The sequence below is a fragment of the Oculina patagonica genome, chromosome 2 (assembly GCF_052425735.1).
Source record: "Oculina patagonica isolate OP01 chromosome 2, crgOcupat, whole genome shotgun sequence".
Lineage (NCBI taxonomy): Eukaryota > Metazoa > Cnidaria > Anthozoa > Scleractinia > Oculinidae > Oculina > Oculina patagonica.
In genome coordinates, this window is record NC_135759.1 from 25,108,534 (window position 1) to 25,136,131 (window position 27,598).

Genomic DNA, 27,598 nt, shown 5'->3' on the forward strand with positions numbered 1-27,598 from the left:
AATGGAAACATGTAATGGTGAATATTCTCTTTTGATAAAATTTTGATATTTGTGGGGTGGCATGCTAAGCATGTTGTATTGTATCCCAAGGGGAGGGGGATACTTAGAAAAGTTTGGGTGGGTCTAGGAACCCCAACCCCATCTCAGACCAAAAAAGCTCAAATTTGCTTCCCTATCTCAGACTAAAGAGCTAAATTCGTATGTATGCCCAATCTCAGACAAGAAATGAAGATGTTTCTGTTCCACGATATTACAACGTGCACCATTTATTTTTGCACTTTTTAAAACGACCTGATTTAGATAAGCAGAAAAATGTAAATTTGCTCATTTGGTGCCTCCATCTCAGACTTAAGGGCCAAAATTGTAACCCCCATCACAGACCTTATTTAGAATTCGAAGGACAAAAATGAGATCCCAAGCTTTATTTTCCGCATGCACAGTATGCAACCAAGACTTGGTTTTCAAGTGAGCGAATCTAGATTTCTGTTCAAAGAGCTGGGTTTAGTTTTCCTTGTTTCGTGATTATTTTGTCAAAAAATCTAGTGACAAATGCCTAGCATAACTTTTTTATAGGTTTTTAGTTGTTTACTGTTTCCTTAGTTAGTATCGATATATACTTTATTGATTAAAGGTACCTTTGCTATACATGTAGATTCCAAAGTAATGCTCTATTATCTCAATTCTTTTGATTGTTTGGATGTTTTAGAAACTACGACATGAAGTAATTGAGCCATGAGGTATAATTCTGCTGTCTAAAATTAAAGGGGCTTTATTTATTTTACGTGTACACTGAAGATTTACGGGTCTTTAATTGATATGAAGCTTTCAGCTATTGTACTGACTAATAATACCGAACCTGGAGTCGCTTCGAACGTATTGCAGAGTTAGGTTTCAAAGATATTCTAGAACAGTGTTGTGTTAAATGTAACCACTCTACATGTCATCATCATCTGAATCCTAAGTCTCCTCTGGGTAAATCAAAGATCTCTTCGAGATATCGACTTTTTTTGTGTGAATTTAGTATGAGTAGAAGGTTTATCCTGGGCATTGTTGTTCGAACATATCATGGAAGAATTCAAACGTCTTTCAGTTCAAGCATTTTTATTTTTATTTTCGCGGAGGAAATGCTGTATTTGTCAGTCGCGACGGCTGGGTGCTTTGCGACTCATATACTTTGGCTTGGTTAAAAATGGTAAACTTTGACGTTTGCCTTTAATCGAAATACCGGTAGTTGTTTCCTTTCGAGTTAGAAAGATTTCTACTCGGCTTAATGCAGGGTTCTCGATAAAGGTTACGCACGACAGAGTTACCTTTTGTCTCGTCACGCAATCTTAACCCCACATTGAGAAGTAAATTTTCGTTTGGATATTACCAAAAGCCGCTTCTCCTCGCGTTATTCCTTACCTTACGGCTACACATGCCATTTCTAACGACTACATTTCCAGTAAAACAATTGCTGTTTATTTTTCTAATGGCGATGCATTAACTTCTGAACAGAAGCAAAACCGTTTAGCGTTTACTGCTTCCACCAGAAGTAATTTCAAAACAGGCTACAAAAACACTTAATCACTTAACACGTTTAATGATGTTAAATTCTAAATTGTGCAACTCAGCAGAAATAATCAATTGTCACGAAATGAGTTCCCTTTGGTTAACTATTAGCAACGTTTTAGTGTGTGAAATACTTGTACCAGTACAAATTTGCGTTGTTAATCGTTTTAGGTTAAATTAATATTAGCGCCTAAAGACTTGTATCAGTACAAATTGCGTTCTTAATCGTTTTAAACTTCGCTGCCTTCGAGCGCTGAACCCTTACATTCTTAATTGGTTATGTGACGTAAAATTTGGGCTACTCACGTTTTTGATTGTTATATAACGTTTGTAAATTTGACAAGTCACGTTTTTTCTACAAGAACGGAAGTGCTGAAGCACAACTATAGAGTGACACTTTACAAGTCTCGCGCTTTGATCACCCACAGCGGAAAGTATTCCCTTGAGAAATTAAAACAGTCCCTTGAGAGTTAACAAGAATGTGGTTCCTTCCGGTTGGCTTCCGGTTCCAGATTACCCCACATAACTGCTATTCGCCTTATTTTTGCTTGTAAACAAGCTAAAAAAAGTCGAAAAAAAGGGCCATTGATCACTCTACCACTCTTATATTAAGCTCTTTATAGAATAGTATAGAATATCAACTAAGCTCTTTATTTCATATCCAATTTTTCGTTTGTGTATAACTTCCATTTAGTTCTTGTTTTCGTATTACTTGATTCCTTGTTTAGTAATTTTGCTGTACCGGTATTTTTGTGTGTTTTGTTCTCTCAATAATGTAAAAGAAAAAAACAGAAAAAAATGTAACTCAATCATGATTATTCGGTTACAAGTCAACCATGACTATGAAGAGCTCCGTGTAAAAAACCAATAACCATAGAAAGATAGTAAATGTATGATCAATGGCAAGAAAAATCATTCAAGTCTAAAAGGTCGTTTTCTTAATCATCGTTTCAACATTCACAGTTAGCATCGGACAATGCAAGCTTATAACTACTGAAACAGGTTTGTTAATGTTTTCTATCTAGTACGAATTATTAACTCGCAAATTGGTAACTTGTCGCTACAGCGGCGTGCTTTCCACATTAAACCGTCTTTTCTGTAATGCGTCTATCCTCGTAAGTTGTGTATCTAGAATGGTATATTGAACTTGTTTTTACAGGGATATGCCTTTCAAATCAAATTTTTTCTGACTCATCAGTTCCTTTTCTTAGAGTTCTTGGGCTTGACTGAGTTCTGCATTGCTGTTTTGATTTGTACCAAGTTAAAACAACTTGTCGCTACATGGGCATGCTTTTCGCCGTAAATCTTTCTCTGGATTCTCAGTGCCTTTTCTTGGAGCTCTTGGGCTTGATTGTATTCTCCAATTTTATAGTGAACATGTGCCAAGTTGTGACAACTTGCTGCCACATCGGGGTGCTCCTCACCATAAATATCTTTGTGTACATTCAGTGCCTTCTCATGGAAGTATTTGGCTTTATTATATTCTCCAGTGTTTTGGTACACTAGTCCTAAGTTGTTATAAGTCGCTGCTAGGTGGGCATGCTCTTCGCCATGAATCTTTTTCTGAATCATCAGTTCCTTCTGGTAGAGTTCTTTGGCTTTTTTGCAGTCTCCAGTGCCGGCGTACGCCATTCCCAAGTTGTCATAACTTGTGGCTATATCGTCATGCTCCTCGAATTCACCGTTCATCGTTTTCTGAATAAGAAGTGCCTTCTCGAGGAGGTTCTTGGCTTTGTCGTAGTCTCCTTTGCTGACATGCACACTTCCCAGGTCATTATAACTTCTTGCTACATGGCCATGCTTTTCACCGTAAACCTTTAACCGAATCGCCAGTGCTTTTTCGTGGAGTTCTTTGGCTTCATTGTATTCTCCAGTCCTTTGGTAAAGTCGTCCTAAGTTGTTATAACTTTTTGCTACATCAGCATGCTTTTCCCCGTAAACATGTTTTTGAATTTTCAGTGCCTGCCAGTAGAGTTCTTTGGCTTTGTCGAATTCTCCAATGCTGTCGTACACAAGTCCTAAGTTGTTATAACTTGCTGCTACAGCAGCATGGTCCTCACCGTAATTCCTTTTCTGAATCATCAGTGCTTTTTCGTGGAGTTCTTTAGCTTTAGTGTACTGCATAGTACTGTAGTAAACACCTCCCAAGTTGTTATAACCTGTTGCTACATCAGGGTGTTCCTCGCTGAATATCTTTTTCTTAATCGTTAGGGCCTTTTCGTAAAGTTCTTTTGCCTGATTGGTTTCTCCAATGCTGAGGTACAATAGTCCCAAGTTGTTATAACTCGCAGAGACATCGGCATGCTCTTCACCGAAGATATTTTTTTGAATCATCAATGCCTTCTTGTAGAGGTTTTTGGCTTCGTTGTATTCTGCAACATTACGGTGAACATTTCCTAAGTTGGTATAACTTCTTGCCACAGCCGTATGCACCTCACCGTAAACCCTTTTCTGGATCACCAGTGCCTTGCCGTGGAGTTCGCTAGCCTTCTTGTATTCTCCGATGCGTTCGTACACAGCTCCCAGTTTGCTATAACTATTTGCTACATCAGCGTGCTCGACACCATGAATTTTTGTCTGAATCGACAGTGCATTCTCGTGGAGTCTTTTGGCTTCATTATAGTTTCCAATACTGCTATAAACACCGCCCAAGTTGTTATAACTCACTGCTACAGTGGCGTCCTCTTCGCCGTGAATCGTTTTCTGGATCATCAAAGCCTTTTCAAAGAGATCTTTGGCTTGACTGTATTGACCAATATGATGGTATACTTGGCCCAGTCTGTTATAAGCTGCTGCCAGAGATGCATTATTTGCATTGCCAATCGATTCCTGAATAACCATTGCGTTCTCGTAGAGTTCTTTGGCTTTACTGTAATCTCCAGTGCTGCAGTGAACGCCTGCCAACTTGCTATAACTCATCTCTACAGTTGCATGCAGGTCACCATAGGCCGTTTGATTAATCATCAATGCTTTTTTGTACAGCTCCTTGGCTTTCTGATATTTCCCGATGCTGTTGCAAACATCTCCACGTATTGATAAAGCATTTGCTTTCAGCAAGGTACCTTCCAAAGTATCGCTCATGTTCTCCATGAGATCGCAGGCTAATTCAGATATCCAGTTTGCAGATGTTAAATCAGAAAGTTGATTACAGGCGTGCGCAGTAGAGCATAGCCAGTGAACAACTTGTTCAAGAGTGATAAAAGAGGTCAATTCGTGTAGCAAATTACTTTCAGGACAAGTGAAATAAGATTTGTTACTTTCAACTAGTGCTTTGCAGTGGGACGTCAGTTTTTTTAACATTGCACAGCTGTACCCTGTCCTTTCGAAGACGTTTTCCTCTAAATAAAGCAGGGATTCAAAAATTGTTATGGCGGTGGCCAGGTTCTGATGTTTCTCTGTTGGCTCCAGTTGGCATATCGCTCCTCGTTTAAGCACTTCATGTATAGTCTTGTGCAAACGCAAACATTGAGGCCCTTGTTCTTCTGCGGGCGAGAAAAGAATTAAAGAAGTTCTTAAAATCTTTGCCTTTATTAGTTCTTCTGGTAGCCCCGCTTGAATGCGAGCTTTGACAAATTTCACAGCAGCTTCAACTGGAAGAAATTCGGTAGAACATAGTGAAAGGAAAGAAAACGTCTGACGGAGAACGTCATCTGTTTCAACAGCTCTTTTTAGAGCCATTTGGATGGCAGTCGTCATTGTTTTGGGATAAGCTGAGCTTTCACTGGCAAGGAGTTGCTCAGTCGCTTCTCGCTGGCCCTCTCTTAAAACTTCAAGGTAGTTTGCCCAATTGTAGTCTGGGGATCCATTCGCTACAACAGTTTGAACATAAAAGGCAGCAGCTGCTAAGGCAAGTGGTTGGTACTCAAGGACTTTAGCAACATTCTGTGCTTGCTCGGCTTCATCAGAAATTTGCGACACCTGTTTCAACAGCTTCAATGCATCTTCCACCTCCATACCTTTACTGAATGACTCGTGGTAAGTATGAGGTGCATTGCGTGGAACTGTACTGCTGTCTTGAGTGGTGATAATTACTTGACCATGGCCCCATTCCGTACTGGCAGTTGGCGGGAAAAAACTGCGGATGGCACTCAGTTCAATTACGTTATCGGCAATTAACAGCCATTTGGAGAACTGACGAATCTTCGGTGCTATCAAGCTCTTGAGATGCTGGATTGTTTCTTTTGGGTTTTCTCTCTTTGGGGTTTCAAGGTTAGTCAAAGTGTACTCTGTTATTCCGAGTTGTTTACCAAGAGTGATGTAAGAGTCAGCAAGTGTTTCAATGCTTTCTGCATTCAGTGTTGCAACGAATGTCAAACCGTGAACATTAAGCGATCGTGCGCAAAAAAGCTCGTGTCCCAGTTGACGTGCAAGTTGACTTTTGCCACACCCAGGTGTTCCAGAAATATAGATTGTACTGACGGCTAGCGCTTCCTGACTTCCATCTTCCAGGTCTTTCATCTTCTTCTTAAGCCTGGTGATGTCATTTGAACGCTTGATGACTTCATGAGATGGCCCAGAAGCGAGAATGCAAAATGGCTCAACCTTGGAGGCAATCTCCTGTGTGAGGGCTTCCACTTCCTCTTCTTTGCTCTGTAGTGTGTTTTGCGTTTGTTGCAAATGTACTTCTTTTCGTTTTAACTCTTGTTTAAGGCTATCGACGAGACTCTCTAAGCTCTGTAACTCAGCCGTTGGAAAACTTGTCTGTTTTCTTACGTCCTCGATATCTTTGACCGGAAGACCTAAGGATGTGAATGAATGCAACACTCTTGCCATGTAACTTTGAAACTCAGCATCTGTGAGCTTTCCCTCGCAAATGTGTGCAATGTCATTTCGGACTAGCCGAAGATCATCGACATCTTTGTGGACCGCATGACTAAGGGTAGTGCCAATGCTATCTGAGAACAGGATCGCAAAAAACAAACAACTGCAGTCCCACTCTGCCGTGTTGCCATTCTGTATGGTAGCCAAATATCGTGCGTTTTTTGTCCGACTTCTTTTTCCTTCCTTGCTGTAGAAGTCACGACCATTCTGTGGTGTCTCTTGCCATTCTCCTCCCAAAGCTACTTTGTAGCGGAAATTCCACTCTTGTCTGAAGATCTGTCGCAGTCCTTCCGGAACTAAGTTAAACCCCACGTAGCATATTCGAAAGTAGTTTAACTGTTCCGAAGAGTACTGCATTGTGTGGGTCTGCAAGAAAAATTGACCTTTAAACATACCTGTGCTTGTAAAAATGTTTGAATCAACTATGCTTAGTACATTTACTCTAGTATTGCTCAAGAACTTTTACACTAAAAAAAGTCCAAAATTTCGTCTTGGGTTTCAGCTCTAAACAATTTCTTTTTTAGCAAGCCAGTGCAGCCTGGTTGTCTACCATGCAGATTCAAACACTTTATCTCCTGCTGTTTTCAACTACCACTGGTTGCTTCCTGACAGCATTCAAGGTGACATACACATACACATAGTAGGGTTCCTGGCTATTTAAAACAGGAACTTTTTTTCACCACGTCTATTTGATAATACATATGTAAACTGAAGGAAAACAGTTACAAACGAAAGTTCTTCGTTTTATTACGAGTGAGCCTGTCAAACTAGCCTTCAATAGGAAAGTTATCTTGTTATGTACATGTACAGTACGTAGAATTTGGTTCAATCTGACCATAAATTTATTTTTTATCAATTGTTTAGATAGTCGATCTGATTATGAGAATTGTTGAGTAACGCCAAACTTTAGGGTTCACCAAAACAAAACACCGCGTGCGAAGGAGGAAGAATAGATTTCCCAGCTCTGTGATCAGGCCAAGGTTTCGTTGTTTTCTTGTATTCCTTGTTGTTTGTGTCAGTCGCAGGAAAGTTCCTGAAAAGCGAATAGCTAAGTACAAGTGTTGTGTGACTACAAAAACAGTGTGCGTTTGTGAAGGAGGCGAATGCGAGTTGAAAGCTTACTTTTCTGTAATTTTAATTTAAAAACCTGACTACAGTATGTGGTCCTTGGTCCGTAAAGTCCTTGGTCCGAGACTTTTTCGAACATGATTTAATATTTCCTCGATAGCTAAACTTTGGCAAAAAATGAATGTGTCCAATGATTTTTTGACTATTCTTCTTTGATATGTCAAATTTTCAGCTTTTGTAATGTCGGTTACGGTGCGAGATTCACGCTTGTAGACAGACAGGTCAATTTGCCTTTCTTGAAATTTCAACTTTTCGCGGGTCCGTGAATTACATGGTCGCAGTTACTAAGCTAGTGCATAGATAAAACGTAACGGGAAAACGTGTTTTTTTGGAGAACAAGTTAATTGCTGCCGATAGGCAGCCTTCATATTCTTGAAAGCATTCGAGAAGTTTCGTTCGTTCGTTCTATCGGATCGTGAATCAGCCTATCAGCAATCCCCTTCCATTAAAATACGAGCCAGCCAATCAGTAGTCCCCTTATAATCGATGAAATTCACATGTGCTCCGTTTTGAAGGAAAGTTTAATGGCGTCCCGAACGGTGAATTCAGGACGATGTTTATCCCTTCTTGTAAATAAGAAACACATTTTTGGAGTTCAAAATGGAAAGAACTAACCCTAGAGAACACTCGACCGCCTAAAAATAGGACACCAACGGTCTTCTAAGACCTAAACAGCGATGAAGCAGAACAGCACTATTTGGCCGAAAATTAATCAAGGTTTCAACAATAGTCAGGTGCTCAGGAGTCCAAAATGTGACACCCACGGGCATTTTTGTCTGATTTTTGGCAACATAGCTATTTTAACTAAATCGAGTACGCTGATTTCGAAAATCAATGTTGCCAAGCTTAATTCTTGCGTTAAGATGATGTTTTGATGCATTTAATTATGACGTCATTGTCCAAATAAGGAATTTTCTTTCCTTTAGCTATTTTAAGCATAATTCATCCAGAAGTTCGTTCAAAACATTATCAGTATACTGTAAAATGATTTTAAGAATTTTCTGATAGTTTTTATACCGTTTCTATGAATATCAAGCCGTCTTGTGGGAATTGACCACGCCCTCTCATAAAAAATCACTTTATCACGGGTATAGTGTTAACATTTTGTTTAAAAATGAATGTGATTCTTGTATTAATAAAAAGTAGTAATTGAATTGCTCCGCAAACATCAGCGATGTTTGACATACACTATAACGACTGCTTTTATCCACAAAGAGAGTGGCAAGGAGAGACAGAAGCAAGATAATGAAGCTGAGAATTCTGTACATTCCACACAACAAAATCCGGGTTGTTCTTGCCACGGACAAATGAGACATTGCAAAAAATTGTCAAGAAAGATCTCGTGACTCTAGAAATAAAACAAGATCTTTCGATTGGACAGACTCAGCTTGAACGATTCGTGGAATGGAGGTTACTATCTTCAGACAGAGAGGAAGAACGGGAACGGGAAGAAGGGATGGAAAACAAACTTTCGTGACCCTGTTCGCAAGAATAATCAACCTCTATTTGCCAGCCTTTATGAAGTTAAAAGTGCTGTAACTAGCCGCAAAAAGAGAAAGACTTTATGTTTGCATGGAAACCAGAGTATTCTATGTTGTCTAGTCACGGTGTATGAAGGCAGGCGCGAGATAAACATGCAAGCCATATTGTAGCATCTGAGGTATAATGCCGGTGCCACTGTTTCTCGCAGAAATGAACCCCACAAGTGTGAAACAAGTCAATTTTAGAAGACGTTCTCACAAGAAAAGGTCAAGTGCCTAGAGTCAGTTTGTTCTTCGATGGCTTCGCCCTGGTGGCAGCATACTAATTATGGTGGCAGCTATTGGCAAACCAAAAAAAATGCAAATGCTTTCGGTGGGTTTGCGAAATGTTACGTAAACGCTGTTTTACGGAAAGGTCCTGGATACCAGAGGATTGATGTGTTACTCGATGGGAGGCACTCCATAAAAGCAACGACAAGAAGTCGACGCTCCGAGAACACGGCGCGGCCTGTGAGCAGAGTCATTGAAGTACGTAAGAGAGGTTCAGTTGCGGCCGATGAAGTGGCGAGCATTTTTGGCACTAGGAGACAACAAAGCGGACTTTGCACGGATTCTCTCAGATGAACTTATCTCGCAGGCACTGACTCTGCAATCGTAGTATATCTGGTGGTTTTTCATACGAAGTGGATTCTGCTCAGATTCTGGCCTAGATGTAGCCTTTTTGAGATCCAACCAAGAGGAAGCCGATAAGAAGTTTGTTCGTTATGCAGTCAGTCATAGCGGGCATGTCGACAACATTATAGTTTCCACTCGAGGCACAGACTTGCTGTTACTTCTCCTGGCACATCGATCGCGCTAAGCTCTTGTCAACAGTGTGGATATGGGCAGGAACTTCAGAGAATCTAACGTAAATAACTTTAGAGGATGTCTCAGCAAATCTTCCTAATAACTCGTCAAGTTCATTGTTACCATCTCACACCATCACCGGCTGTAACAGCACCTCTTTCATCTGTGGAGAGTTATCACAGAAAAATGTGTTCTTCTCTTCTCGGTCGGCGAAGATGTCCTCAAAGCTGACACCACTACCTCCGCAGAAAACGTTTATTTGTTGAATGTATGAAATCCGATCTGACCACTGGCTATATATGTGCCTCTTCGCTATGAATTTAGATAAACGCATGCCATGTGCACTGGGCTGTGTGGATGCACCAAGACCGACGCTAATTGCTATATCAACCTGCGCTAAAGCGCTTTAAAGAAACTTGTTTAAAGAGCAATATTAGTTCAGTGTTTTTAAAAAAGTTCAGAAGAAATATTAAAAATATTTACCGATATTGATTAAAAATATTATAGACAGATTTAAACCTGAAAGCAAGGAGCAATGTTATGATCATTTTAAATTCGTTAATTTTACATGCATTCAACCAAAGTCTTTATCATGAGCCTATAACAGACAAAGTGCATTGTGAAATAAGTTACATTCAGCAATATACAAGACAATCAATAAAGTTTTATCTCTAACTAAAACAACGATGATATATTACGACATTAACTATGATGTTATTTTCATTTAGTTTACCACAAAACTTAAACGAAATGCTGAAACAAGGGAAACTCGATATATGAAAATTGTAATGGCGTCATTCTTGATGCTCGCTAGCTCTTAGCTTCAGCGTGGCACAACGACCATATTTTTCTTTCTTATTGCAACTACAGCGATTTGTTAATACAAATATCGCATTTGTTCTTTGACAAAATAACAAAACTACACCCGTGATAAGGTTCCCGCGATATGGTGAATTTTGTTTAAGAGGGCGTGGTCAATTGTCACTGAAGGGCTTGATTTTCACAGAAACAGCGTAAAAACTCTCAGAAAATTCTTGAAATCGTTTTTACAGCACACTAACAATGCTTTAAATGAATTTCTGGATGTATTATGCTTAAAATAGCTAAAGGAAAGAAAATTCCTTATTTGGACCATGACGTCATAATTAAATGCATCAAAACATCATCTTAACGCGAGAATTAAGCTTGGCAACATTGATTTTCGAAATCAGCGTACACGATTTAGTAAAAATAGCAATGTTGCCAAAAATCAGACAAAAATGCCCGTGGGTGTCACATTTTGGACTCCTGGGCTCCTGACTACAATGCAGCTCGTACAAAGTCAAGTTCAAATGGATGGTAAATGTCTTCAAATGTTGATTTGCTTTATAATCGTTTAGCTGATTTCTTGAAACTGGATTCAATAATTTGGAAATTTATGCTTTAATGCTTTCCGTGAGCATCTGGAAAAACATAATACATGCGAGGAAGTCGAAAGTCGCTTGCCTCTAAAAGCAAATGTAACGTGCTTATTTAAATAAAATTTGGCCGACCTTTTAGTTTTATTTTGTATTTGTAATTCGTAGTTTTCATTATGGAAGCGGCGTTGTGTAAAACCTTGAAAAATTTGCATAATTGAAATTTGATGTTTTCATTGGGGCGAGTGGGAATTTTGATTTTCAAGACTGTGGTATTACTTACCGGTATACTTCATCTGCAACCTTTTGTTATCTTTCCATCAGAAAATATTCATGAAGATATTTTTCAGTACATTCAAATATTTTTGAAGTGTTACTAACTATGGTTACGGCAGCACTTCACTTCTCATTGAGAACTTCTAGTAGATAAACTTATTCGATTTAGCGACTAATGAAAGTTATCAACAATTTTCGCAGATGGGTCCTTGGTCCGCGACCTTTGACTGTGAATAAAAAAAATTGTTTTATAACAACGATAATAATATACATCAAAAAATTTCTCGAATCTGATTGGCTTAGAGAAATGCAGTTTTTAAGGAATTCGATGCAGAAATGACGAACTTCGGTGCAAAAAAAAAGAAACAAACGCGGCATTCTGATTGGTTAATTAACAAAGGCAGCCACAGAGGGCCAATCAAATACTTCCACGCGGTTTGAATGGCGCGAAGTTTGGATCTGCTTCGAGATGAGAGTGAAAAAAATGGCTGGCGTTTTGAGCACATTAGAGGACCAGAAGACAGCTGTAAATACCATAGCACTGAAAAGCACTGGTTTTTCATTCTCGTTTTGGAATAACTGGTTTCCTAAGAAGGAAATTGCCGACGAAATCGAAACTACAAGCCGACTAAGCTTCACGCTTTGCTTGAGCAAATTTATTTACGCCAAATTTGCCGAATTCAAAAACAACAAACACATTTTCGAAGATTATGGACCAGATAGTCTTAAAGGTATGCTTACTTCGCTTGAAAGACACTGTACTTAGAGAACAGAACTATAGGTTTTCTATTGGACGAGACAAAGGATTGTTTCGTCCAAGGAAAAGTTGAAATGAAAAGCGAAACAGCTTCACTTGGCTGGCCGTCGAGTTGAAAGCGCTCAAGCAAAGCTCGACAAGAATGTCCAACATGGACACTGGTACGGGCAAGATGGCGGAATAGACGTGTCCGTAAGAGCTCCGCACTTATTAGCTAATTTAAACCTAATGTTGCCCATGTTGGATGATATTGTCTATTCATCCAAGAAATCTATTACACTAAAGCGAACATCAACACAGAGAAGCGATTCTAGCGCGTCTGAATCGAGCTCTCCGTCGGATAAGCGACTCAGGAATACGAAGCACATTGAACTGGAAGGCGAAGTCCAAGAAGTCTTCGAAGGAGCAGTCGAAGCCTCGCTTGCCGTAGATATGTCCGAAATGATGGCAGAGAAGCTCGACGAAATATTGGCCAAGCTGAATAAGCTTGACAGCATCGAAACAACTCTAAATAATCTTTGTTCAAAGATGGCCACAGTGGAAAGTGACGTATCGAAGCTGAAAGACGGCGCACGTGTTACTGATGGTAAACTGGAGAAGATGGATAACGGTTTACAATGGATGAATACAGAAGTCGAAGACTTGAAATTGAAGATAACGCTTCTTGAAACAGCTAAAAAAGATCTACACACGCAGCAACTTTATGCAGAAGCTTATAGCCGAAGGGAAAATTTGAAATTCTTTGGACTAGCTGAGAGAGAAACAAAGAGCAGCTCAAATAGCAGCGAGGTGATCAACACGCGTAATATCCTATTTGAGTTCCTGGAAAAAAGGCTTGGCCTTGAAAACCCAGAAAAAGAAATAGAGTTACAAAGAGTTCATCGCATTGGAAAACCAACTGCTGGAAAAACGCGACCAATTATCGCAAGATTTCTTCGCTTTCAAGATCGTGAGATGGTATTAAAAGCTTCCTTTCGTCTACAAGATCCGGAGATCAAAGTGCTGGAAGATTATCCGCAAGAGATTATCGAACGCCGACGAAAACAGATGAAAAAGTTAAAGGATGCCAAAAAGAACGGTATGAAAGTCTCATTTAGTAAAGCCGAACCAGATAAACTCTATATAAATGGTAAATTCATTCCAATGTAAAGCTCTGTTTACGTTCGGACGCGTCTTTTAGGTCGCAATTCAAATGGTTTATGAATTATTATTGTTAGCCGCGGGCCAAAGAGCTAAAATTGTAAACATGGGCTAATAAGTATCGAACGGAGTTCTGAATGCTTGATGGAGTTATCTTTATTTCATCTTGCATTCTTCGAGGGGAGCTATGTGTATGTTTATTTATATGTGATTTTTTGTTGCATTTTAGTTAGTTTCAGTTTAGTGAGATGTTTTTTCGCTGAGATCACACAATTGGGCACTATACGAAGAAATTTTCCCTATGTATTGTACTCAAAACAGTCATTAATCTATTTATTATGGATGTTCTTGTTTCTTCAGCCTTCTGTCGTTTATTCAAAATTTAGCTTTCAGATTTGGATCTTATTATTTATGCATGTTTAAAATATGTCAGCTTGTTTAAAAATAATTTCTTTGAATGTAAGAGGAATTAGCAACTTCAAAAAAAGGCGCACTATCTACACGTGGTGTCGCAGAAAGAACGCAGACGTAATTTTTCTACAAGAAACGCACTCAAGTAAAACAACAGAAATACAATGGAATGGGGCGGAACAATGCTTTTTTCACACGGCAGTCCGAATTCATGTGGGACCGCAATACTTATAAACAACAAGGCCAATTGTACAGTGCTTTCCACAACTCCGGATCCCTCGGGGCGCTTTATTATTTCTAAAATACAAGTCGATGACAAAGTTTATGTTCTTGTTAATATTTATGCACCAAACAAAGATAAAGATTCGGTCCAATTCTTTAACAAATTGCACACCTTGCTTCAAACTGAAAATTTAGATTCTGAGGAGAATATTATTTTAGGCGGTGATTTCAATTGTCCTTTAAACCCAACTCTAGATAAACGAGGGGGCATTATGATACCAAGAAAATCGGTCGTGAGTAGCATAGAATGTTTGCAAAATGAACTCGATCTGATTGATATCTGGAGAGTGCAAAATCCTCAGACAAAAAGCTTCACTTGGAGTCAAAACTCACCGACAGTACTGTGTCGTCTAGATTTCTGGCTCATCTCTAACAATCTTTGTGATTTTGTCAATTCCACTGACATTATACCTGCGATACGAACTGACCATGCGGCAATAAGTTTAATTCTCGGTAAAGTTGGAGAGGTAAAAGGACCTGGAATGTGGAAAATGAATGTCACACTTTTAGATGACGAAGAATATCTGAATTACCTAAGTGTTAATATTCCAAAATGGAAATCAGAGGGCGAAAAAGAATTATCAAACAAACGCTCGGTTTGGGATTGGATCAAATACAACATCAGAAAACACAATATTAAGTACTCTAAAGACAAAGCTAAACAGAGAATCGACAAGGAAAGAATAATTCAACAGGAATACAAAGAAGCAACTAGGCAGTTTGAAAATGATCCAAGTGATTTGAACAGATGTTGTCTGAATGAGATTAAAGAAAAACTGGAATTATTGTATGAAGAGAAAACAAAAGGAATAATTGTACGAGCAAGAGCTCGCTGGCATGAGCACGGAGAAAGAAGTACTAAATACTTTTTAAATTTAGAGAAAAGAAATCACGTCAAAAAACATATTAGAAAGCTGCTAATTAGCGGCGCGATCATAACTGATCCTTACCGTATACTTACCGAACAGAAAAATTTTTATCACAACTTATACAAAACAAGTTCGACAGACACCGATTCTATCAAGTCGTTTTTAGATAATTTAAACATACCTCAATTGTCTGAAGATCAGAAGCAATCATGTGAAGGCCAAATTACAACTGACGAATGCAAACGGATTTTAGAAACTTTTCAAAACAACAAGTCCCCTGGAAATGATGGAATACCAATCGAATTCTATAAAAGCTGTTGGAATCTTATTTGTGAACCGTTCATTAATTGCGTAAATGAGTCCTTTGAAAATGAAGAAATGTCCAACTCCCAAAAGCAAGCTGTTATTACTTTAATAGAAAAACAAGGAAAAGATCGCACGTTAATGGAAAATTGGACACCCATCTCGCTTGTCAATGTCGATGCCAAAATAATATCGAAAGTAATTGCTTCTAGACTTAAAGAGGTCCTACCTCACATTATTCACTGCAATCAAACCGGTTACGTTAAAGATCGTTATATTGGTGAGACGGTAAGATCGATTCTTGACATCATGGATTTCACGGAAAGAGAAAATATACCTGGTCTGTTGATATTCATAGATTTTCGAAAAGCTTTTGATACTTTAGAATGGAACTTTTTGTTTAAATGCCTGGATGCTTTTAATTTTGGCCCTGAATTCAAGCGTTGGATTAGTACTTTTTATAGAAATATTCAAAGTTGTGTGATAAATAATGGAATGTCATCAGAATACTTTAATCTTACACGTGGAGTCAGGCAAGGTGATCCTTTGTCTCCATATCTCTTCCTTTTAGCTGTCGAGAGTTTAGCGATTGCCGTTAGGGAAAACGAAGAAATAAAAGGAATTGCAATTGAACGACAAGAAACTAAACTTTTACAATATGCCGACGATACAACTGCTGTTCTTTCTGACATAGAGTCAGCCCACAAACTTTTTCAGTTATTGGACAAATTTAGAAAACTCTCAGGTTTAAAGGTCAATAGTTCAAAGACAGAGGGACTGTGGTTAGGCTCTTTGAAAGGAAATGAAATGAAACCGCTTGGAATCAAATGGCCGCAAGATCCTATAAAAGCACTCGGGATCTTCTTCACATACGATAAAAAACTGCTCTATTTAAAGAACTTCTCAGAAAAACTCGACAAGATAAAAAAATTGATCAATATCTGGTCTTCTAGAGGTTTGTCTCTCTATGGGAAGGTTACTATCATCAAAACTTTGCTCCTACCGAAGGTTGTTTACATATCCTCTTTGTTACCTACCCCTGAAAATATAATTAAGGAACTAAACCAATTGATATACAAATTTTTATGGACAGGTAAAGACAAAGTAACCAGGGTATCTGCGATGAATAACTATGAGGAAGGAGGAATCAAAATGGTTGATATTGAAAGCATGTTCAAATCTCTCCGCCTCTCCTGGATGAAAAGAATCTTTAATGATAATTCCGGCACATGGAAGAAATATTTAGAATATCTTCTAACGAAGGAAGGTGGCTTCTATCTTTTCAATTGCAACTATAACATTAAAGACTTAACTATAAATTCTCAATTCTATAGAGAACTATTGAAGTGGTGGTCTGAATTTCGCACAGAAAATGCAGCTGACACCAATTGGAAAAACTTAATTTGGAATAACCACGAAATAAGAATAAACAACAAACCAGTTTTCTATAAAAGGTACTTTAATTATGGAATTCGGACCGTGGAAGATCTGCGCTTTGATCTTGACAATATTGATTCCTATGAATTACTTGCGAAACATATAGAGAAGACGAACTTTCTGGAATGGACTGGTCTACGCCATTCTGTACCGCCCAATTTAAGAAATACCAATTTTGTTCCAGATTACGCAGAACCGAATCCATCTTTTAAGATTGACGGCTGCCTTTTCGATGTTACTAAAAAGAAATCAAAGGATTACTACTCTCTTTTTGTCCGTAAAAAGGCACGCTTTCCTAATATTGCACAAAAACTTAAGTGTGAATTTAATTTATCCGATGAAGCATTGAAAAAAGCATTTTTTCTTCCTCATTCAGTTGCTTTTGAGCCATATGTCAAGGCCTTTCAGTTTAAGGTATTAAACTCGATACTTTATACAAATTCAAAATTACATAAAATCGGTTACATTGAAGATGATCTGTGTTCTTTCTGCAAACGGGAATCAGAGACAATACAACATTTCTTTTTTGACTGTTCCTACTCAATTTCCTTTTGGAAGGATTTTGAATCATATTACTTAACTTTGACAAAGCAACAAATACATCTCAATTTGAAAGATGTTGTAGTCGGTGTTCTAACTCCGGAACGTCCCTTACTAAATTATCTATTACTTGTAGGAAAAATTTACTTATGGGGTTGCAGAAGAAACAATGAACTTCCGAATATAAGAGGTTATAAATTAAAAGTAGCATTAAAGTATGAAACAGAGAAATACATTTGTACTAAAAATAATACATTAGATTTATTAAAGAAGAAATGGGAAATGTAATTGCTAAGTTGTTAACTTAGATATACATTGTATAAGGCTCAAACAGGTGTAACTTTGCTATGTAATTCTTGTATGTAATTGTGTGATTGTGTGATGAGTGAGCGAGCGAGTGGGTAAGTAGGTTTAAGGTTTAATGTAAAAACTCGTAATGTTGTTAAGTATGGTTAGTGGTATAAGTAGTAGCTTGTATTGTAAATAGTGTATGTAACTATGTGTTATGCAAATAAAAATTATTAAGTATTATTAAAAAAAATAAAAAAAAATAAAAAAATAAAAAAAGTAGAATGAGCAGAAGAAAATATCGATGTGGAAGAGGTAAAACCCAGAATCTTTTATTCAGACAATTCATTTGACTGTTTAGCCAGATTTTTCGAATTAAAAACTTTTAAAACATCGAGGAACCTGTACGTTGTTTGGGCTTTGACCTTGTTTTGAATGAATGCGTGATGATATTTGCCGAGTTTGAATAAATTGTTTTTGTACGAGATTTGCGCATGCTATTTTCTCGCAATTTTTTTATGAATATTATTAATAAGTAATCACTAATTTTTCTCGTGCAATTTGGGATAAATAAGCACTCGTAAATTTTTCAAAGACTACAAATTGCACTCGCCCTACGGGCTTGTGCAATTTTGTACTGTTAGCCTTTGAAAAATTTACTCGTGCTTATTTATCCCAAATTGCACTCGAAATTATGTGATTACCTATACTTATTCAGTAAAATAATAAGCACCGGGTCCATACTGTACATTGGCGCTACGGCATTTATCCTCGTGTCAAATGTTTCAAAATTATTTTGGAAAGTTATAACGAGAAGAAATAAAGACGCGGGTTTGTGTCGCAGACTTTTGTCTGAAAGAAATCTGAAGAAATACGGCTTGTTTTATACTCGCACCTCACAACGACTTATCACAAGACTGAAGTTTAAAAATGTCAAAAATAGTAAAGAATAGATTAAATATTGCTAAAATGTCTTTTCTGTTTTGAAAATTATCGCGATTCACAGGGGTGTACATACATTCACATATTATGTGAATGTTTTATTCTATATACAGTCCTTTTTGAATGCGAATTTCACAATATGTAAAATTTAACTTATTTAAGAAATTATATTTCACTTATATACAGAACGGTAAACTCGCCGTTGTTCAACGGCGAGCTAAGTCTGTCTGTATAATAACGGAAGGAATTGAGAAACTCGCCGCTGATAAACGGCGATCTAAGTCTGTCTGTATAATAAAGGAAGGAATTGAGAAACTCGCCGCTGATCAACGGCGAGTTAAGCCTGTCTCTATAATAAAGGAAGGAATTGAAAAACTCGCCGCTGATCAACGGCGAGCTAACTCTGTCTGTATAAATAAGAACATCAAAAACTCGCCGTTGATCAACGGCGAGCTAAGTCTGTCTCTGTAAATAAGGAATTGAAAAACTCGCCGCTGATCAACGGCGAGCTAAGTCTGTCTGTATAATAAAGGAAGGACATCAAAAACTCGCCGGTAAACAACGGCGAGCTAAGTCTGTCTATATAATTAAGAAAGGAATTGAGAAACTCGCCGCTGATCAACGGCGAGCTAAGTCTGTCTGTATAATAAAGGAAGGAATTGAGAAACTCGCCGTTGATCAACGGCGAGCTAAGTCTGTCTGTATAATAAAGGAAGGAATTGCGAAACTCGCCGTTGATCAACGGCGAGCTAAGTCTGTCTGTATAATAAAGGAAGGAATTGAAAAACTCGCCGCTGATCAACGGCGAGCTAACTCTGTCTGTATAAAGAAGAACATCAAAAACTCGCCGTTGATCAACGGCGAGCTAAGTCTGTCTCTGTAAATAAGGAATTGAAAAACTCGCCGCTGATCAACGGCGAGCTAAGTCTGTCTGTATAATAAAGGAAGGACATCAAAAACTCGCCGGTAAACAACGGCGAGCTAAGTCTGTCTATATAATTAAGAAAGGAATTGAGAAACTCGCCGCTGATCAACGGCGAGCTAAGTCTGTCTGTATAATAAAGGAAGGAATTGAGAAACTCGCCGTTGATCAACGGCGAGCTAAGTCTGTCTGTATAATAAAGGAAGGAATTGCGAAACTCGCCGTTGATCAACGGCGAGCTAAGTCTGTCTGTATAATAAAGGAAGGAATTGCGAAACTCGCCGTTGATCAACGGCGAGCTAAGTCTGTCTGTATAATAAAGGAAGGACATCAAAAACTCGCCGGTAAACAACGGCGAGCTAAGTCTGTCTGTATAATAAAGAAAGGAATTGAGAAACTCGTCGCTGATCAACGGCGAGCTAAGTCTGTCTGTATAATATAGGAAGGACATCAAAAACTCGCCGGTGAACAACGGCGAGCTAAGTCTGTCTGTATCATAAAGGAAGGAATTGAGAAACTCGCCGCTGATCAACGGCGAAAAGAAGGAAACGAAAAATTCGCCGGGGATCAACGGCGAGCTAAGTCTGTCTGTATAAAGAAGGAAACGAAAAATTCGCCGGGGAGCAACGGCGAGGTAATTCTGTTTGTATAAAGAAAGGCACCAGGCGCGTTCGCGTGCCTCGTTCCGCGCGAAAAAAAAGATAAAAAAAGCAAATCAGAATAAACTGTCCGTTCAAATAAAAAGTGAAATAGTAAATAAGCTGTTGTTTTGTCGTAAAAGATAAGTCAAACTCCGCTCAGCTCCTATCTCGATCATAATCTTATCTCCTTGCCAAATGGCCTTGAAACAACAAAATCTTGTTTTTCTTTCGTCGAAACGTCAATCAAATACGAACTTGCAACTCAATCACATTTGCATCAGTCGCGTGGTTCTCCAAGCAGCGGCGTTTCTCCTGGAAGATTCTGTGCGTTACACAGTGAATTAGTGCGATCATAATTAGCTTTTGACATCTTTTCTTGTGAAAATGAGTGGTTCGTGGTCAAGCTATGCGGATTGTGTTCGTGGTTGTGCCAGTGAGATGGACCATACGGAGGCGTTGTGCACTTGGCTGAGGTCATACCAAGTCCAGGACGAGCATGATGCCATCAAAATTGCATTGAATCTGTCTGTCCAGGTAAATTGGCCAGCCATATTTTACACTACAAACGCTCTATTCATTAATGTTTCGCTCGTGGTAGATGAATTTGTTCTGTTTTTATTTCGTCGTTACGAGTACTTTTCAAGAAGTGGTCAGAAGTATTATGACCCGGGGGGCGGGGGGCACTCGATATATCCTTGGGTGGGGAGGTGCGGCCGGCCCCTCAAACCCTGAAATTTTTAAGACAAAACGTCCGGTTTTTCAGTTGGTACAATGTTTAATTCATTTAATCCCAAACCATGACCTGTTATTAAAAAAATACTCGAAAACCATATTCTGACGGGCCGCACGTCCCCATTTAGCACTTATAAGAGAGAGTAAGTGAGATTAGAGAGTAACCCCAAGGACTGTGACATAACTAGCTGAGCAGCGCAATCATTTTTTTGTATGTGTGTCAGCATTCTCTATAGCGCGAGCACTACGGTTCGTATTCATAAAAATATCCCCACGGAAATGTTATAAAACAACAGGTTCATGCGTCCAGCAGCGAACTATTGAGTTAATTGCACTCGCGGTGGGAAGTTTTGAGCCCTCGGCTCAAGAAACATTTTACGTTTTTATCCTCTCCAAACTTCCCGCGTGCACCATGCCTTGATGGGGCACGCTAAAGCATGGATAGCTAATAACGTTGTGTTCTCTTTTTTAACCGCTGTTATGTAAGGGACGGACCATTAGAAAAGTGATGGGGGGGGGGAGGTAGGGAGGGGAAAAAACCAAAAAAAAAATTCATGCAAGCCAAAATGGCAAGAAAAAAAATCGTGCAAGGGGGAAGGCAAAGAAAAACTAATTTTTGTAGAAAGGGGTGGATCATGTAATTTCAAACCCTCGACCAGGGGTGGGTGTTTTGAGCTAGAAGGAAGGGGTGGGTCTCCACTTTTCCAATTGCACCGCCCTTTGACCCCCCCCCCCTCGGTACTTATTGATAGACCCTAAAGGATGAAATCAATGAACAACAGCATTTCTAAAATATTTAAAAAATAATCAACAAAGCAACATTTGTCAAAAAACTTGGTATAAAGTAACAAAACATGGCATTTGTGTGAAGAAAAAACATTTGTCTAAAAACAAAATTCGTGCAGAGGGTTTCATCCGAAAAAAAATTCCTGCACAAGAAATAGACAGAAAAAAAATTCGTACAAGCCGAAAATTCCCCACCCCCCCTATCACCTTTCTCATGGTCCGTCCCTAAGAAAGGTTTATGTCATGGTGATTTTTTTGCGATTTTACTGCGTTGATGTTAGATAGCGCGACATAGGCTTTCAGGAGAATCACGACGCTTTGACTAATTTCCAGTCAAACGCACCGAAAATGGGTACGATTTCGCCTTGGAAATAAAGCGGAAGTTGGCATAAAATCGGCTTTTGCGTAAAGTCGTGTCAAACGCTCAGCTGTGTATTGCCGGAATATAACACCTTTTGCCAGGGGTACGGTTCTGAAAGGCTAGCGGCACATACCCATCAAAAGCTGATCCAAGTATCCTCCCAGTAAACTATTATAAATGCATGGAGACAATGCATACATGTTAAATGAGTCACCCAACGACAGGATATTTGATCGGATACTTTTCCTTCTTTAACTGATTCATCCGTTGATGTGTATTAGATCAAATAGCATGTCGTGACGTCACGCCCGGAACAGGTGGAATTGAGTATAAATCTACTAGACATCGAGTTCGCGCGTTTTCCGCAGCGCCTCGTCTCATTTCCCGCCCTGCATTCTCGCGTCCACTCTCTAAGGACTTAGAAACTGCTCGTAGTCTATCACGAATGCTGTTATCTGATTGGCTACGCTTCTTATTGTCTATCCTCACGTTGAAATTGAGTAGCGGCTGTCAACATAACTCGGCACAGCTGCTTCTGAGATTTTGTAAAGTGTGTTTATTATTCCTGGAGAAATTTGGCTTATAATTTAATAGTAGACTAATTTTGTTTTCTCTACAAGCAATAAAGCGCAAGAAAGATGGAGCGAAAGGTGTCGCACACTAAGGACTGCTCATAGTCTAATTTTTTTTTATAACTGTCGAGTTGGAATGAGGTTCAAAAAATATTTTTTTTCGTCGTTTAGGAAAAGGAGACTAACCAACTAAACAACTATGGTTTGCGCTGTAATAAGGTATGTCAAAAGTGATAAATGCATAGGAATTGGTATCATAAATCAGTCATTGTAATCGAGGTTATAACTAATTCGATTTTTGTCGATGGTTTTTGGAAATCTATAACAAACGAAATCCTCTTATATAAACAACGATTTTACTAAAAGTGTCGAGGGTAATTAGCACTTAAAAAAAAATGATTATTTTTTTATTTGAGCTTTTGATTTGAGATTTGAGCTTTCTGAGCTTGTCTTGCATTCCGTTACAGGCCAAATCCACTTTAAGACAATAATCTCACTGACCATATCTTTCGACCAAAGAGCCCGTTTCAATTTCCACGGTCATTGTAGATGACCAAAAGCTTTTTAGTATTAAAAACCTCCTAAATTAAACAATTAAAAGGAAACTTAGGATGTATAAATTCAATTTTTGTTATAAGCCTCAATCAAATTAACCCCTACGTCTTTAAAAGACTGATATTTAGGCATTTAAATCTTTTCAGGTCCGCCAGATAAAAGGCGTCACTTACAACAAGGAAAAAGAAAAAGAGGTAAATACCGTTTCTGGGATTATGTATAAAATGATAAATGAATGACGATTTTTTCGAAATAAAAAGTTATAATAAAAATTGTAGAATTTTTCGCGTTGGCCCGTGAGTTTCAAAAAGCAGTATTTAATGATGATGATGATAAAGATGATGCTGACCATGATGACGATGATGACGACGACGACGATGATGATGTTGATAAATATTAATAAACAATGTTTTCCACAGGTAATGCCCTTATTGGAACAGTTATTGAAGTCGAGTTCAATCGAGAGAACGCGAATGGTTCCACTGAATACCTTGGGTGGATTAAGGGTACCATCGCCGCTTGGAGTAAATCGCAGGGCTATTTAGTAAATTTTGAAGACGGAGATCAAGAATGGCTACCTTCGGTGGATGATAGTGATGTCCGACTTATACATACATGAATATTAAATGACATAGGAATGTCACATAGCATCTGATCAGCAGAGCTTCGCGTTTTGAACATATGTATAATCCTTTCATAACATTGGAACCCAGTTAACTCTGCCACCAACAGACAATAAATTGTACCCGTGTTAGCAATTTACTAAAATAAGATAACGACTGCCCGTCACCATGACAAAAAAAACCGTAGTCGTTGCAGTAACAAGGTAGAAACAAGGCAAGGTTCGACTAGAATACGCTCTCTTAAATATACAGACCTAACACAATGAAAATAATAAAACCCAAATTATGCTAGTAGAATATGCTCATACATGCAACGACAAAACTAACTGCAGTATGCTGACAACTTTTAGAGCCAGTTAAATTTGATAAAATACGAGTCAGTTTTCTTTCGTTTTATGCATTTAATTTATTTTGAAGAACTTCCAGCCTAGCTTACCGCAAAAAAAAATAATCGAAATAGACAGGCTTGACGGGGAATTAGAAGAATATTTAAAGAAGCGAAACTTAATACATGTATTTGCCTTTGAAAATACACACAAAAACTTAGTGGCATTATGCATAATTTCTAGTAAAACAACCGCGTGGAAAAATCACAGTTTAGTTTCTTCCACAGTTTCCGCTTTGTTCTTGTGCAAAAAAGGAAAATTGTCTTTACCTCCCTGGACAAGCAATCAAGAAACCATTAAAGGCAATAAAATGTAATTCGGGAAACGGCAATTTTTTTTTTAAATAAACCCACCTCCCCCCCCCCCCCCCCCCCGCCCACCTAGAGAAAAGGTCGTGTTACCCTGAGAGTGGGAGTTGTTGAAAGAGAATACGGGAAAATGGGGTGTTTGAGATATCAAAATTAATTAATTATGGGTGTTGGTCTGAATAATGGTGTTCGGAAAAATGTTTTCCAGGCAAGTTGGGTAATTAGATACTCCTTGAAGTAACAAGACAGCGTGGTCCCCATCCCCTTCAATAATGAGAGTTTTGAAGAGTGATTTTCGATTCTTGATTGGGATTCCGAGACATCATTGTTGGACAACTGTACACAAAGTTGTTGATTTGTTATCAACTGTTAAAAAAGCCCAATACACCCATTGCGGACCAACTTTTCTTTTCTGACAGACTCGGAGACAAAGTTACCTCGCCGTTGTTCACCGACGAGTTTTTAATGTTCTTCTTTATACAGAAAGAGATACCTCGCCGTTGATTAGCGGCGAGTTATTGGTGCCTTTCTTTATACAGACAAAGTTAGCTCGCCGTTGTTCACCGGCGAGTTTTTCTTTTCCTTCTTTATACAGACAGAGTTAGCTCGCCGTTGTTCATCAGCGAGTTTTTCGTTTCCTTATTTATACAGACAAAGTTAGCTCGCCGTTGTTCACCGGCGAGTTTTTGATGTTCTTCTTTATACAGACAGAGTTAGCTCGCCGTTGTTCACCGGCGAGTTTTTCGTTTCCTTATTTATACAGACAAAGTTAGCTCGCCGTTGTTCACCGGCGAGTTTTTGATGTTCTTCTTTATACAGACAGAGTTAGCTCGCCGTTGATCACCGGCGAGTTTTTGATGTTCTTCTTTATACAGAAAGAGTTAGCTCGCCGTTGTTCACCGGCGAGTTTTTCGTTTCCTTATTTATACAGACAAAGTTAGCTCGCCGTTGTTCACCGGCGAGTTTTTCGTTTCCTTATTTATACGGACAGAGTTAGCTCGCCGTTGTTCACCGGCGAGTTTTTGAAGTTCTTCTTTATACAGACAGAGTTAGCTCGCCGTTGATCAGCGGCGAGTTTTTCGTTTCCTTCTTTATACAGATAGAGTTAGCTCGCCGTTGATCATCGGCGAGTTATTGGTGCCTTTTTATACAGACAGAGTTAGCTCGCCGTTGATCAGCGGCGAGTTTTTGAAGTTCTTCTTTATACAGACAGAGTTTGCTCGCCGTTGATCAGCGGCGAGTTTTTCGTTTCCTTCTTTATACAGATAGAGTTAGCTCGCCGTTGATCATCGGCGAGTTATTGGTGCCTTTTTATACAGACAGAGTTAGCTCGCCGTTGATCAGCGGCGAGTTTTTGAAGTTCTTCTTTATACAGACAGAGTTAGCTCGCCGTTGATCAGCGGCGAGTTATTGGTGCCTTTTTATACAGACAGAGTTAGCTCGCCGTTGATCAGCGGCGAGTTTTTGAAGTTCTTCTTTATACAGACAGAGTTTGCTCGCCGTTGATCAGCGGCGAGTTTTTCGTTTCCTTCTTTATACAGATAGAGTTAGCTCGCCGTTGATCATCGGCGAGTTATTGGTGCCTTTTTATACAGACAGAGTTAGCTCGCCGTTGATCAGCGGCGAGTTTTTGAAGTTCTTCTTTATACAGACAGAGTTAGCTCGCCGTTGATCAGCGGCGAGTTTTTCGTTTCCTTCTTTATACAGATAGAGTTAGCTCGCCGTTGATCATCGGCGAGTTATTGGTGCCTTTTTATACAGACAGAGTTAGCTCGCCGTTGATCATCGGCGAGTTATTGGTGCCTTTTTATACAGACAGAGTTAGCTCGCCGTTGATCATCGGCGAGTTATTGGTGCCTTTTTATACAGACAGAGTTAGCTCGCCGTTGATCATCGGCGAGTTATTGGTGCCTTTTTATACAGACAGAGTTAGCTCGCCGTTGATCATCGGCGAGCTTCCCGTTCTATATAAGGATGATAATTTATTATTACATATTGTAAAGTTGGCGTAATTTTTCTCGTTCTATATATTCCAACTGTTACATATTATGTGTTTGTCTGATCACCGGATTCACAGTAATTTGGTAAGATATTTAAGATTTTTTACTAGCGGACCAAGGGCCACATACTGTATTTACATAAAGCAGCAACAAAGACAGATATAAAATGCCGAGTTTTTCTCTTAAAATTAGGACATCAGAAAATAACTTTTACGTGCAATGTTTTGTTAAGTTGCTACTTACAAAAGAAAAGCACAGATAACAATCACGACAACTGATCACTTATCCTTGTCCGATTGACGTAACAACGCAAGGTCGCGTGACTTTTCTCAGAAACGGATTTATGCAAATTCAACCTTTTGACGCGATATCTTGGCGCGAGATCGAAAATTGTAAACCGTTTTACACGAGGCCTGAATAAGAAAAAAAACAATCCAGCACATTACTGTTGTCAAAGTCTAGCAAATGTAGGTGCTTAGCTCCTTCACAGAGCACCGTTTGTCAAAGAAATCATAACATTGATTGTCTTGACTTATCAGTTGTAAATGTTGACCACTACATGTGCTTGTGTAGTCTATGTACTCACGGATAATTGCTCGTAGGTCAACGCGATTCGAGTTGATTTCCTCTTCCTCGACTCCCTTTCCCACGGACAAGCGGCTTGACTCAACTAGGTAGGCAAAGTGGAACAAACGACAGACGAGTACAGAACAGAACGGTCGTGTATGCGATCGGTCGCAAGGTAAAACGACCTCTAAAACCACTTCGCGCTAATTATTAATAGAGGATCATGGGTAATCAGTACAAAAATAGTACCGAATGGGAAAGCCCCGTAATATATATAATGTGATATTTAATTTCAATTGAAATTTTCGGGTGTTTCGTTCACATCAAATATAAACATTGATTATGCGCTGAAAAATATGCCCTATTTTTTCGTGTATATCCTGTAAAGCCCGCGGGACAATTTATGCCGAGATACATCTTTGGAAATTAAAAAGCGGCTTACTTGTTTTTAGACAAATGAATTTTACCATTTTGGGTAATTTGCACTGATTAGATTCTACTGATCCTGAGTTTACAGACTGCCAATATTCCGAGTATTGACAAGTTGATTCAGATTACGCCATGTAGAAAAGTTTTGTCTTTTACAAGCCCAGGTGGCACAAGCCTATATCAGGTGGCTTTCTAGGAGTCTCTTAACTTCGGTTTCCGTAGCATGAATAAGCGTGAAGAGCGGCGA

General features: G+C 38.9%; 1 protein-coding gene across 1 annotated transcript; it reads right to left on the reverse strand.

The window, feature by feature from the left end:
* Nucleotides 1-2,737: 2,737 nt before the first annotated feature.
* LOC144643696 (uncharacterized) lies at nt 2,738-27,101 on the reverse strand. Its single transcript, XM_078503021.1, has 2 exons — nt 26,942-27,101; nt 2,738-6,738 (listed from the first exon to the last, which is right to left on the reverse strand). The coding sequence occupies exon 2, from the start codon at nt 6,727-6,729 to the stop codon at nt 2,746-2,748; it is 3,984 nt and encodes a 1,327-aa protein (XP_078359147.1). The 5' UTR covers nt 6,730-6,738; nt 26,942-27,101; the 3' UTR covers nt 2,738-2,745.
* Between the last annotated feature and the right edge of the window lie 497 nt (nt 27,102-27,598).

Coding starts and splice junctions, on each gene's coding strand:
- LOC144643696 (XM_078503021.1), bottom strand. CDS start 6,729: ATGCAGTACTCTTCGGAACAGTTAAACTACTTTCGAATATGCTACGTG.